At 41.5% G+C, this 12,581-nt stretch overlaps 1 protein-coding gene across 1 annotated transcript in view; it reads right to left on the bottom strand.

The window, feature by feature from the left end:
- Positions 1-12,581, bottom strand: part of NTN4 (netrin 4) — a 450,303-nt gene that overhangs the window by 397,211 nt on the left and 40,511 nt on the right. The window contains exon 2 of the mRNA XM_069229091.1: positions 2,900-3,429. Coding sequence (XP_069085192.1) covers positions 2,900-3,429 — 530 coding nt within the window. The remainder of the gene's footprint in view (positions 1-2,899; positions 3,430-12,581) is intronic.

The raw sequence follows: 12,581 nt of genomic DNA, 5'->3' as shown, positions 1-12,581 counted from the left end.
ATGACAGTAAATGTACAAACGATAAAGTTACTATCATAAAGTCATGTAAATTCTGCCTCGCAATTGTTTTTTTATTATTGGGAACATACTTCTGCCCACCAGTTGTTTTTTTACCATTCTCAACAATCTATCAAATCAAATGCAAAGCAATGTGTGTATTAGTAGATAGTGTAAACTCACATGTATTTCACATGTATTTCATATGCATAGTTGTATATGTTCTCAAACTTGCCCTGTAAAGCAAATTCAAGCCACACTCATAGACACTACTTTACTTTCTTCAAAAAGCAGATCTACCTATATATATATATATATATATATATATATATATATATATATATATATTCATATATATATATATATATATACACATATATATATACACATATATATTCACTGAATAACACAAATGTTAAATTGATGTCATAGTTGGGTGTTCAAATAACACAAAAACAAACTTTTAAAAATAAAAAATCACTGAAATTCAAATTCATCAGTTTTAGTTTACTGAACTAACAATATCTTGTGCTCCCACCATGCACTGCTTATAACCTCACATCACGTGTGACGTTAAATGACATAAGTGATGACATCACTGAGCTCACCTTTGTGTTTTTTAAATTTTTTAATGAATTTCCAAGGCTTATTAAAGGAAGCTAAGATCTTATTAACATATCCAACTGTGACATCACTTTAACCCTTTAACCTTTGGTATGTATATATACCTATACATCTAGTATTTTCTCCTCTGGAAAAAAAGGAGCCAACATGGGCTCAAATAAATTCTGATTTATTTCAGATCCGCAGTGAACAAACACCAGCACATTGTATATAAAGCATATATTTAAACACACAGATATTTGCATCATAAAGAGTATAATAATACAATAGTTATTCAAAGATACTGTTTATCAAACATACAAGTATTGAGGATAAAGGAATTATTCTCATAAAAACATTCTGGTAGCCAATCATCAATAAGTTAAGAGCACGGTAGAATTGCTGTAATGCTATTATTCTTTGAGAGTTAAGTCCATCAGCAAATAATCATGTCCATATTGGCCACAGAAATATAGGCTATAGCTCTTTGTACAAATGGCAAACTAAACTTTAATAGTTATAATGTATTTAGCCAAATACCAAAAATAAGTTTCCATCTTGGTGGTTAAAATATTCTTGAATGATGTCCGAACTACATCTCCCTCCTCCCCCCCTCACATGCCTCTAATATTGCTCCTTTGGAGGCTGCACAAACCCTTTGTTAGTACTGTGGCCGAACAATATCTCCAGCAATGCCTAGTAAAAATGTATGTTAGCATTGTATGTACAGCGATTTCAGATGGATGTAATATAATGCAGTCATGTTCAACTTTTTGTGCATAGTTACGCTTCCAATGTATTTTTCATCAGGACACAATGTTTTTAACTTGGATAAGAAAATGAAATTAATTATTCATATCACTTGGCAAAAAAAGTTCAGAGGAGCAAAATCCTTTGAAAGCTGACTCTTGTGGTTGGATGTGGATAACCTTGGAGAGTGGGAGTGACAATTTTAATAGGGGAATATCAAAAATCCGCAGGCCATGAGACATTTTTCTGCTGGTTTCACAGAAAAGCCTGGCGAAATATACCTCGTTTCATACACCTGTTTCTCTGCTGATGCATTTCTACACGGCTTGGACCCACTTAATACTACATAAAATATATCTAGAGTGTACGAGTTTCTTGTGAACTCATAGACTGTGTCGGACAACGATTATTTTAGGCAGGCACTTCTAGGATGTTGCAAGAAATATCTGTGGTTCTAACAGTTCACGATAGACCCACAACCATGTAGTCTTCCTTAAATAAAAGCATAACCCCAGGATGTACAGTGAGGAAAAGGGAAGAGATCGAAACTGGCAGATGACAATAAAACAGCCTGTATAATTTAAACCCCCGATGTGTTTCACACATTTCACCTAAGCATGGATGTGTTTATTGCTAACAGAGATCCCACCCGCAGATCCGTTTACCTATGTGATTATAGTTTCGGATAATATTCCAGACAATATGGTCTGAGCTTAAATTGTAATAAAAAATGAAAGTGTGGGCCTGAGATTTTTCTCGGAAGCCTGCGGCTGGCGCCTTGGAAGGTCGAAGGGCCTAACACCAAGGCTGCGTAGTCTTGATACCACCTCATACCTCTTGTATTCACCACCAGACACCGTCTGCCTCCTCATATCACTCACGAAAGCTATTTGTTGTCCCTGTTTAGTATCTTTGTTATTGTTTACATCTGTTTACCCACACCCCATACCCCCTTTCGAGTGCCCCCTCTCTTCCTCTCGATCAGAGTTTGTTGAGGGAAAATGAGTGTGTTCCCCAAAAATAAGTGGTGCTGGGCCCCACCCGATTTCAAGGCCTCAAATTAAGCATTATCTGTACTTTGTAGATGAGGACCGGTACCAGTTAATTTAAGTGGCGAATTTGGTGGCAAGCTTGAAAGGTGTTCAGAGCTTCCTCAATTTAAACTCAAATATTGTCGCCTTAATCAAGTCAAATCTCCTCAGATGAATATTTTTATAACACATCCCCACTGTTCCCATTCCAGAAATGTCCAGCGCGTCGTGCTATGGACAGCAATGACCAGATTATGGTGCGTTTCTAGTGACAGCCGTTCACTGTGCACTCCTAGTGATGCCAGTTCCTGGTGCACTTCTGGTGAAATCCTGTGTTTTGTGCACTGCCTGAATGCCCACTGCCCGCTGAGCCAACACATCAGCGAGGACTGCATTCTTCATTTTCTCTGTTTCTGGGCAAGCATTTCCTCAGACATGGCTTTGACTTGACCATTTGCCCATCGAGTTCAGGCACAGGAGTTACACAACAAAACAATCACGAGAAGGGCAATGCTTACCTCGCCGCCACTACACGGAAAGGCGCTGGAGTACCGAGAAGTGCAAAGAGCTCCTTTCACTGCAACATCATCCTCCATGGCAAAGGTCGCCGAACAGTTCACGGAAAAGTACTTAAAAGGTTTCCAGGTGATCCCCAAATCCTGTGAGCGCTCCAGAATCATGGCCGCCGGCCTTGGCGACTTGAACACCATGATCAGATGAGTGAAATAATAGGTAGTTTCCAAATCCATCCGGATGGTCTCCCTGTGCACGTCATTGGCAGATTGCCACCATGTTCGTGGTGACCTGAAGGATGAGTCTGCCATGGCCGAGGGGGGGTGAGCCAGGCGCGGGTGAGCCGCATTACATTTGTTGCACACGGGCGGCCCGCAGGTCAGATCGGGGTTTTCGGTGTTGTCGCAGTACAGTTCAGTGGCATTGTAGCCGCACGTTGACACCGTCCACAATCTCCGCCCATTTGCTAAGTTCCCCATTCGTGGGTTGCATGCCTTTTCACAATGCAGACCGAGTCTGGCCACACTGCTGATCCCTGGAAACAATACATATAAACAAAAGAATACATTCTGTTACTCTGAAATGTTAACTTGAGAACTCACCTATACTATATCATTTTGAAACCCAAATACCAGAGTTTCTATTTCAGTAAATATACTAGATTGTTCGTTAATTGTCACATTATCAGTTTATGAAGTACTTATATTTATTCCTATGACCTAAACAGACACTGCCTCAGAGGGCCCATACTTTATTTAGTATGACGTTCTATACATGTCACCATACTCCCGGATTACTGGTCAGATATCAAGATTGGCAACCAGATGCCAAGACATGACTTCCTTATGATATTGGTAGACACCCAATACATGTTATAGTTTATTTGCATTTACATAGACAATCCTTCCCTCCTTATATCTTGATGTAGTCATGATGTCACCGGAGGTTCCCTAGGCCCAACAATACAATAAAAGCCTAAATAGATAAATCATCATCTACATACATGGTCACTAGTAACGATATTTTAAATTGGAAAAGGAAACTGGGGAGTGCTTGGGTTGGCTTCGGAGAATTTTATACATATTTTGGACACTGCAATGGTTGAGAATTCCTGTGTTGAAATTCAGAACAAATAATTAATTGTTTGTAAATGTACCATAAAACCATTTCTTGAGGGATGGGTTCAGGACACACAGTATTTTCTGTGATTATAATACCATGATGAAGGTAAGAGGAAACGTATAGAAACAAATAAGGACTCAAATTTTTCTATGTATTTTAAGGCACCTGCAAGAGTGAGATAAAGGGAGCACAAGGTGGAATAAAGACTACGCAGCCTTCCTATTGGGCGCACCAACGTTTAATTACACCGGCCGTAGGCTTCTGAGCAGAGCTCTGAGCATAGGCACTCATTCTTTTACAAATTAGCACTGGCAGAATGGTATGTTGGGAATTACTCTTGAACGTTACTTTTTCAGGTTAATTCGGAGCATTCAATGCGCCTTATAAACCTTTTTAATTTCCTGTCTACCTCTCTAGCCCTTTGCTGTTCATAGTCGATTACCATGTAAACATTACCTCCTAAACAGAATTAAAACTGATATAAGGTATAGATTAGAGCCCCGATTAACTATGATTTTGTGCCGGGGTTGCGTTACTTTTGGTTGAAACCCTAACCCAAATTCCTTTTTAGCATTTTCTAAGCCATGAAAAGCCACTTTGCTTGGCTGTGAGGTTTAGGAAATACAAAGTAATGCCAGTGGCGTAACAAAGGCCCCCATAGCTCCCGCAGTGTTGGGAGGCCTGAGCTCCAGGGGGCCCTCAGCACAGTACCCTGGCCTAAGAGCTCCTAACTGCATCCGGAGGAGGGCCCCTCCATGTACTTTGGAGGGTGGCCCTCAAGTTTTGCTATGCCACTAAGTAATGCAGTGCAGGTCATAGAGCAGTCTTGTATTACTTTGCATCAGGTAGGTGTTACATGGTCGGAGCATGGGTATTACCTTGTATTTTGATGAACGACTTGTAAGCCTGGGTTTGTGCCAAAATGGTACACCTACCTGACAGAGTCCTAACAAGGAAAAATGTTGCCTGGGTACTTTGCTTTTCCAAGTGTGCTGCATTCTGCTGCACCCACAGAAAGAGGAATATGCCTCTTAGGACTGTTTTTGTGCAGGAAGGGACCACTTCCTGCACAAAAACAATCCTGCAGCACAAAGTGCACCAATGCAAGCAGAGAACAGAAATGCTGCTGTCTTGCTCTTTCTAGGGTTGAAATTACACTTATGTTTTAAAGGAAAAACAGGTGTATCATAAGGTAGGTAGTGCACAGACGTAGTCTGCTGCAGTGCTATCAGGGATCTCTATCGGAATGCCTGGAAAGCAAAGGCACGTAATATATCAACCATGCTCATTCTTCCCCAGGTAGCTCCCCTTTCTGTCAAAGGCAACATATCCATGAATAAAAAGTATATGACACTTTATGCATGCAAACATACTCTACAAAAACAACTCTAATCCCTCTCTCTCCATCGGGCAATAATGTGTGTTGTTAGGAAACTACAACTAAATGTGGCCAGTAGTGGACTCGCAGCAAGTTGTATAAATAACGAGAGTCCAACGTAGGCAGCTCCAGGTCCCTGGTGGCTTTTAAAGGAATTCACGTGGAATAACATTAAATACAATAAATCAAAATGGGAATAATTTACAAGACCAGTGGTTATCAGGAACATTTGAGGGACATCCTGTCTTCCTGAGCTAGCACCCATGAATTTTAAAACCTACAGTACGACTTACCCTTTTAGAAAGCATATTTGAGTTGTTATAACAAACATTTTAACAGTTTTGTGCTTGTACATTTCGTGTTCTTAGTCCTAAAACTGTCCCTTTCTTAGCCCTAACTATATAAATAGTAAATGTAAAAACAATAACACATGTAACCGTATTCATCTACAACAATATTTATTTTTCGTTGTAATGCCATGCATTCAGTAGAATATCGGTTTGAACACTGAATCGGTGAAAAGATGAACATACTAACATAACATTTAAGACAGTAAACAGATTTATCCAGCTAACAGTTTGTTATTTGATTAATCTGACAGTCTTTAAACAAATGAAAACTGTAACTGACACAGCAAGTGGTGCTTGAGCTATCTTCAGGAATTCAATAACACGTCTTAGAAAGCGACTTAAAGGGTTACGTTTTCACGAGAGTTATTTTTTTTAATATGTATTTTTCTAGTATACAAATAAATATTTGTGCCTATTTATAGCATATTTAATTTTGATTCTGAACAATGTTGTGATAGTCTCAAGGCACAAGTGGTCTGAACTGAAATCTGGCAGTACAACAAAAAAGACAATAAGAAACTGCCAAATTGTAACTAATGTAATGTGGGTTGATTTCCTCCCCACAAACCACATCTGAGCATTTTCCAAAAAAAAGAAGGTCAACCTAAAACTTACATTAGAAGCCATTCAATCTTGTAGTATGCAGAAAGTGTGCCTGGACAGTCCTTCCAGGTAAAGTTCTGTTTTTTTACCACTTAATTAGTATTGAAAAAATGGTTAAAAAAAACAATGCAGAATAATTTCTGCAGCCAGCACAGAATAAGTAGTTACAAAATCTTTTAATTAAATATATCTTAGAAGGGGGCACCAGAAAGACGTATATCTACACAACCGCGTGTTGAAGGGGTTTCGGAAGTCGGGAGTCAAATCCAGCATGTAAACCAACCACCCAGCATAATCCCAATGGCTTCGACAGATGACTACGCACCCAGAAACACCACAGACAGTTTCTGGGGACGGATTTCAAGCACACACCATGGGAAACCTGCTGCAGCATTCTGAGGCCTGGTGCTAAACATGGTCAGCCCTCCTCCACCTGGATTTAGACCTTGCTGCTCCTCCCTCTTTGATGACTGCCGAGAGGATCCTGCAATACATTAAGCCGGGGGTTTACCAACATTACCCCCTGTCGCACCACGCCCTACTGAGCGCGTCCATGGTGACGATGGGGCATCCATAAAAGCGAACCAAACTAGCGGGAAGTTAGTTACGGTCCAAAGGTGACTAATCAAGAGAATCGTTATATAGCACCAAAGGTGTCCGTGTGTCTGTTGTGCAGATCCCTCCACTGCAGGGAGGTGCACGTCAGCCAGCAGCGTGAGGGGAGCCCTGTCGTAGATCCGTGCACTCTGTGAGTGCATCCGGAAGTAGACCACTGTGGAGATCATGATAGTGAATGGGGAGGCCAAGAGCCAGGGAAGGTCAGTTGCACAGATGCAGGTTAGCTCTCAGCAGCACGGTACGCGAGGCTATTAAGAAGCTGCACCCAGTGACGCTAAACTGGCCCAGACCTAAGGAGATTACGTAAAACTGGAATTCTCCATTCGTACATGGCTTTTGAAAATCAAAATGTATTATGTGGCTGTATTTGACTGTACCTTTCAGCAACTGAAGGCTGAGACTGGAGCTGAAAAGGTGATATCATTCCCTAAAGACCACAAGAATGACTTTATCTGTTATAACTGACACCACAGGCCCGATTTCATTGCTGCAACAAGGGAATAAGCAAATCCTGAAGCTCAAACAGCCTTCTCACCTCGGAGTGGGAGGGGAGGCGGGAACTACATCGCCTGAAAGTTGAGGGAATCCTGAAAATACTATGATGGTTAACTCTACGCCCACCAATTTACCTGCTATAGCAGTGTTCTCTATGACAAAGTCATTCAGTAAGTGTCATAGGCACATATGAGTACCTGTAAAATTGGGCATCCCCTCACTGCTGACAATACTGACTTGCTCCCCCTGTCTTGGTAGACAACCTTCAGTCTGAAATGCACTAGAAGCACTCTGGGTATTGCCATGGCTGACAAGTGTGCGGGTTATTTTATATGCCCCCTTGGTGGACTGAGTCAAAATGGGAAATAACAGTTGCGCTTGACATTTGAATCAAAGACCACAGCTAACATGACCGACGCTGTGCAGCAAACAAAAATTCTGGGAGTACAGAGCTCTCAAGTGGCAGAAGAAACACCTGATGTCAAAGCACTGCTGCACATGACGCAACAAAGTCTGTCCTCTATTGATATTAAAATTGACACCTTCACCAACTGGAAGGAACTTTTCCCTGTAAAACTGGACAAGCAAGACCAAAGTCTGACAACAGCAGAACAATGTACATCCAGTGTTAAGGTTGGCTTGCAAGAAAAGTCAGGAAAATACTACCTATGGAAAAATTTCTGCCTGTCATTAAGGCTAAGTAAGAAGATTTAGAGGCAATGGCCCGGCGTGAAAACTTGTGTATTCTTGGTGTACCAGAGTCAACAAATGTGGGTAAACCTGAAGACTAATGCAAATCTATGCTGGTAACTGTTTGGGACAGAAAGCTTTTCCTGGCTGTTCAGAGTGGAGTGGGCATGTTGCACCCTTTCATCACAACCCCTAATGAGGGCTCCTGAACAACTGATTCTAACCCATCTCCTTAACTTCAGGAATGCAAAGACCAGAAACATGTGAAACATATGAACTACAATGCTGTACCTCCTAAATTCTTCTCCCACTTCACTATCCCTGTACAGAAGGCGAGGAGGGAATACATGCCACTCAAGCAAAAGTTGCAACAGAAGGGTATTGAATATGCCATGTTATATCCTGCAAGACTTAAACTCTCCTTGCAGTGGACATTGTTTCCAACAACCTTCAAGAATCTGCTGCATTTCTGAAGAAAGAGGGCCCCCTGGACTCTGCATATTTCTCCTGCTGCATACAACTCCACTTGGCTCAGTGATTCATACTAACTATTAACGCTCCGCATGCACTTCTTCCTGTCACAAAATTAATATATTCCCTATAACAGGTAATAAATAGACCATCTTTGTAAGGGGATGAATGGATCTATGTGTCTTCATTGGTTGTACACAGCGTGATTAACTCACATAGAGTTAGAACCTCTGCTGGTAATATAACTAATTGGTGGTAGGTTGTTCATGTACTGCATAAAATCTCTATCTCCTGACCATCCCTGCCTTTGAATGGGGAATTCTTCGATGCTCTTGGAAGCCTCCTATGAATATTACCCCTCTTAGCTTGTGGTCTCTAGAACATGATATGTTCCGTGTGTTACTTTTGGTTGTGTTCAGTAAAGGGTTTGAAGCCCGCGAGTCGCTCACCATTTGTTGGTTTGCGTCGCACTCTTCTTTACAACCTCATAATTCGTCAGAGCATGTCTGGCATCATTTCTATTTCTCTGTGTGGAGCAGGAGTCAAGCACTCATTGATTGCAACTTAATTAGTGCCCGTTTTAACTTCCAGTGCCGAGAAAACAGAAGGCTTGTGACTGGCAAAAACATGCCCAGCAGAACAAACAAAACTGCAAAGTTTTATTTTTTAAAGCTAACTTTATTTTATTTTTTAAGTTGTCTTTTCAAAGTTTCCACTCATGTTTTTGTTTGATTTTGCTCCTGGGCACTGTTTTTAAAAGATGAAAATTAACTTGTTAGAAATATGCAAGACCTATTGCATTGCAAACACTTGCTTATATGACTGCTAGCAACCCTGCCTGATGTAGTGAGGTGATCACTACTGACAACCTTGCATTGGATGGCTGCTAATGTAATTTTGTCTGATACAATAACTATTACTACACTAATAATATTAGTAGCTCAGGATGATTTTCACTGACCATAAGTAACTCTTATTACAGAAAAAGTTAGAGACCTGTGTGCAAAAAGACCTAAACAGTCCTTATGAGCCTCCTCTCTAAACTATACCACTCATAAGTTAATTGTCTCCATGTGTGTCAATGAAATAACGGTTTATGTGCACCACCTCGAGGTTAATCTAGCACCCATAATCAGGGAATGATTACGATTTGGAAGATACTCTGGTTTTTGATTCAGTTGGTGAAACTCCCAAATTTTTCAGTTCCCCTACCCAGTCGAGTTCCTGCTAGAGCGGTGTGAGAATTTGGTTAAATATCTGGGGATTTGGATAAATAGGAACCCGGAGCTGGTCATCAAAGAGAATCATGGGGTAGCAATAGATAACCTTGAAGATCAAATAGGAAGATAGATCACTCTTACACTTTCTCTAGCAGGTATAATTGTGATAACGAAAATTACAATTCTGCCAGGAATTCATGTACACTTTTACCAACATACATCTCACCCTCACACACCAATTCTTTAAAACTATGAGATCTTAGCTAATTTAGACTAGCATGGAAAGGTAAACAGCCCAAGTTGAAGTTAGAAGTGCTCACACTACTGTGCCATCAGGGGGAATTAGCAACTCCAAATCTAGAGCTATATTATCAATTTGCTCAGGCACAATTCACCCAGTGCTGGTATTTCTTTTTCTAATTTCTTTATTGATTTTAATTAATCAACACTACCAGTTAAGTATAAAACACAACATTTTTTGTGCTGCAAGTTCATTACAAGCATAGCGTAATCATAACACCACATTGCAGGAAGAGAGAAAAACCCTCCACAAATCGCATCATCCTAGGGACAGCAAGCTCTTTGATATTGCATTATACAGTACAATTTGGGAACATCATATAGCGTCAATGTAATTCATTCAATTTTGGAGTCTATTCAACCTAGTTAGGTGACTAGTAGCCACTAGGGGAGGCAAAGTTACAGCCTTTTCAGGGTATACATGTGGGTCTCAATCTGCTGTGTCCACCTCAGCGTCTTGTGTCAGATCCGGCAATAGCAGATAGTTACGTAGAGGAGGCCAAATGTCACTTGGTCTGGACCAGGGAGGCAACAGTTCAGCATACTAGGATAAGTGTTCATTGCAGTATACAGTATAAGATCATAGAGTCAGTCCTTGAATTTCTGTACTCACCCACGTCCCCTTCGACAGGCTAACCTGTGCTTTTATAATAGCAGAGCTAGAGCCACATATTTTCTGGAGAAGCGTCAATTTCCCCAGCATGTCCCAGGGGGGCAAATAGTGGGGTAGGAGTCAATGTCTGTTCTATAACTGCCCTAAGTGCTGTGATGAAAACCTCTCCCGGTATGCCTGTGTTGGCCCACATACCCATGCAAGATGGAGAAAATCTGCCCCAGTCACTCTGCATCTGGCACATTTGACATCTGGGTGGAGATCATACCCATAAAGTCTAGAGGTGGTGTAGTAAATTCTGTGAAGGAACTTAAAATGAATATAGAGAGCCGACTGCTAGGGGCAATCCACTCGGTTTGCACGCAGCAGTATTTCCATTGGTCATCCTTAAGGGCACCTCTAATATCTACTTCCCATTGTATGCGTGCAAATCCCCAAATGCAGGCCATTTCAGCTTGTGCAGTACGATATAAGAAAGAGACCAAATGCCGTGGGGTATGTGCCCTTAACAAACTATGGAGAGTATAGAATGTGGGAGGCTCATTAGGAAAATCAAAAGGGTCCGCTTTAACATTGCAGCTTAGACTAATGAACAGAAAAATATCTAATGGGGACGGCAGTTGGGCTCCAAAAAAGTCAGCACCGGAGATAAAGGTGCCCTAATTATATAAAATCCCCCCACCACTTACAGCTGTGTTTCCGAAGCAGTTGTCTGCAGGCATTGTGTGACTGGTAATAGTGGGTGGCAGGGAAGTGGTATAAGCGGAGAGAATATAAGCTCTCAGCTTTCGGGTCAGGCATCACCAGGCTTTTGGGGTACATGGTACCGTGGATTCGTCCAATGTAGATGTAGTGGAAGATGATCCCAGAAAAGAAGAAAGAGGGATAGGGGACCTATATCCCTGTTCCACCGCCAAAATGTGGGAGGAACGAGGTGGGCTTGAACCAATGGATTTCGTAATGAGCCTGCGCACACAAATAGCATAGCTCTATGCCTGGTGCTTCAAACCCTCCATGAGAGAATGGCAATGTGAGAGTGTCTCATTGTAATCGGGGTTGTTTTTCTGCCCATTTCAATCGCATCACCTGAGTTTTGAGTCCTTGGAAGATGACTCGCACCAGTGGTAGGGGTATGGAATAGGTATAAAAACATAGGCAATATCACTATTTTCATTAGTGCAATTCAGCCAGCCAAAGACAAGGGAGAGAAATCCAGCAAGTGATTTGATCAGTAAGGGCACACAACGCCATGCCATAATTGCCTCTGATTACTTCCTCTGTCTCTCGAGAATACGATCCCCAGATATTTAAGTTAAGACTGACACCATTGAAGTGGGAAGTCCGGGACAAATGGCTTGGTGGCGGGTATGAGTGGGAATATTTGTGATTATTCCCAGCAGTAACCCTGATAAACTACCAAAGTGGATACATTTCCAGAGGTGATCATTCAGACTAATGTGTGGCTCACACAGAAAAAGGGTCATGTCATCTGCATGTGGAGAAATCAAGAGATGCCTGGATGGGTAGTGAAGTGCATAGTCACAGTGGCACTGCCTCAACTTTGCAGCTAGTGACTCTAGTGCCAGGGCAAAAAATAATGGTGACAGTGGACAGCCCTGCAGCGTGCCTCTGGTGATAAGTGACAGGAGAAGAAATTGCTCCATTGATCTTGTCTCTGGCTATCTATTGTGAATATAAGAGAGCCACCCATGCCAAAAAGGAATTAGGAAGCCACATTCTACATAATACTGTCATTAAAAAGATACCATTCAATTGAGTCAAAGGCTTTGGTGGCATCCAAAAAGACCACCACTGCAGCCAGGTCTG

This window comes from Pleurodeles waltl, chromosome 4_1 (assembly GCF_031143425.1).
Source record: "Pleurodeles waltl isolate 20211129_DDA chromosome 4_1, aPleWal1.hap1.20221129, whole genome shotgun sequence".
NCBI lineage: Eukaryota > Metazoa > Chordata > Amphibia > Caudata > Salamandridae > Pleurodeles > Pleurodeles waltl.
The sequence above is the reverse complement of the archived record's forward strand: the minus strand, read 5'-3'. Positions and strand labels throughout refer to the sequence as shown.